General features: G+C 38.9%; 1 protein-coding gene across 1 annotated transcript in view; it reads right to left on the reverse strand.

The window, feature by feature from the left end:
* The window catches only part of LOC103197659 (nebulin related anchoring protein), a 91,911-nt gene that overhangs the window by 50,078 nt on the left and 39,910 nt on the right, over positions 1-1,923 (reverse strand). The window contains exon 13 of the mRNA XM_007941608.2: positions 819-923. Coding sequence (XP_007939799.1) covers positions 819-923 — 105 coding nt within the window. The remainder of the gene's footprint in view (positions 1-818; positions 924-1,923) is intronic.

Consider the following 1,923-nt stretch of genomic DNA (forward strand, 5'->3'; position numbering starts at 1 on the left):
GGTTAGCAGTCAAGTACCTTAGGCACTAGGCCACCAGAGCTCCTGTAGAACTCAGTAGAAGGCTATAATCCTTATGGGAACAGATCACCAGGTATTTTCTCCTGCAGAACCACTGGTAGTTTTGAACCACCAACATTTCCATTAGCAGCTGAGTGCTTAACCACTGCATAACCAGGACTTCTTTTTACACAGAATAACCAAACTAAACCAAACTCACTGCTGTCAAGTCGGCCCCGACTCATAGCAACCCTTTCTTGGGTTCTGAGGCAGTATCACTACAGAAGTAGATTGCCCAACCTTCCTTTCGAGGAGTGGTTGGTGGGTTTGAACCACCAGCCTTCTGGTCAGCAGTCAAGTGCCTTAGGTACTATGCCACCAGAGCTCCCAGATCGCATAGAATAGGAATTCAAAAAAAAAGTTAGCTCTTTTTTTTCTTCTCTTTTCCCCACAAATCCCATTTAGAATGAGAAGCCAAATCACACCCCGTTTGTGAGTCCAAATATGTAAATATTCTTCACACAGCCAACCACAAGTTAGAAATCACCAGGACAATCATGTATTTGTAAATGTGTGTGTGTGTGTGTGTTTGTACTGTACACATGCTCACATAACAAGAATTAAACTGCTTTAACCAATTTATCCCCAGTGAAGTACCATGTGCTGTGAGACAGCAAAATTCACATTTGCAGTATGGTGGGTGCCTTTGATGATGCTCTCTCATGAACGGAATACTCCTTACCTGGTGGACCACCCTAGGATCTTTGTTTTCATATCTGTACATAACCCACCACATGTTCTAATCCATGTTGCTTGCTCACCTCACTAAATAGCTCGGCATTGGTTTTGGCCTTCACCAGCTGAGGCACATCCTGTGGCAGTGTGTAATTCAGTTTATTTTTCTCATAGTCAGCGCGGTAATTCACCTGTTGGGGCAGGAAAAGATCAGCAGAGTGAATGCAGGGTTTTCATATGAGCAGAGGGAAAACCTGGAGAAAACACCCACCTTTCCATTTCCAGCTAACAAGGAGTTTCTGGGATTCAGAAAGAACCCGTGGTTTTGTAAATGTTTTAAATCAATAGATTGAATATGTCAAATGAAAAGTATAACAATCCAAAGACACTCTCAAAGCTATGAGTTTTCAAAACACCATCCCCATGACTAGCTCACTCACTCTCCTTTCTTGAGGGTATGTCTGGGTAAACACTCTTGCTGCAGTGCTAAACATTTTGCTATCTCCAGAGTAGATTCTTAAAGGGTAATTATCCAATGACTGCCTATATTAAAAAAAGCCACCTTAACTCATTGAAGAAAAAAAAAAGAGAAGGGAGAGCCAACCACACTGAGTTTCTGTTAACAGTTGTGGAATGATATGCAAGTAGATAATGGTGATAGTCACACACCATGATGAACAAAACCAATGTCACTGAAATGCACATGTGAAAAATGCTGAATTGGCAAATATTTTTTATATATATTTTTACCATGATAAAATAATAATAACTTTACCCACAAATTAAAAGAATAAGAGCCAACTAAACATTATGTGATTTTTGATGGAAGAATACAATGTCACCTGAGAAGGAGTCTTGCCCCAAAATTATACCTGAACCTGATCAAGTCTATAGCTCCAACTACCATTTTGTAGGAAATTCACAGGGACACGTTAAATGCATTCTAGAATTGATCTGCAAAACTCAGACCATGGGAAACTTTCCAGGACAAACAATCCAGTTTCTTCAACAAACTATTTGAAAGAAAATCACAAAAATGGGCCTTGTTTGGATCCTGATTGAAACAATATGTAAACAAATCATAACATTATGAGGCAAGTAATATTCTTAAGTATGAGACAATTGGATATTCATAATAATAAGAATTATTGTTAATTTCTTTGGTGTGATATGTTTAAAACATCAAAATAT

Source organism: Orycteropus afer, unplaced genomic scaffold (genome assembly GCF_000298275.1).
Source record: "Orycteropus afer afer isolate SDZICR_OR568_19922 unplaced genomic scaffold, OryAfe1.0 scaffold00082, whole genome shotgun sequence".
NCBI classification, from domain to species: Eukaryota; Metazoa; Chordata; class Mammalia; order Tubulidentata; family Orycteropodidae; genus Orycteropus; species Orycteropus afer.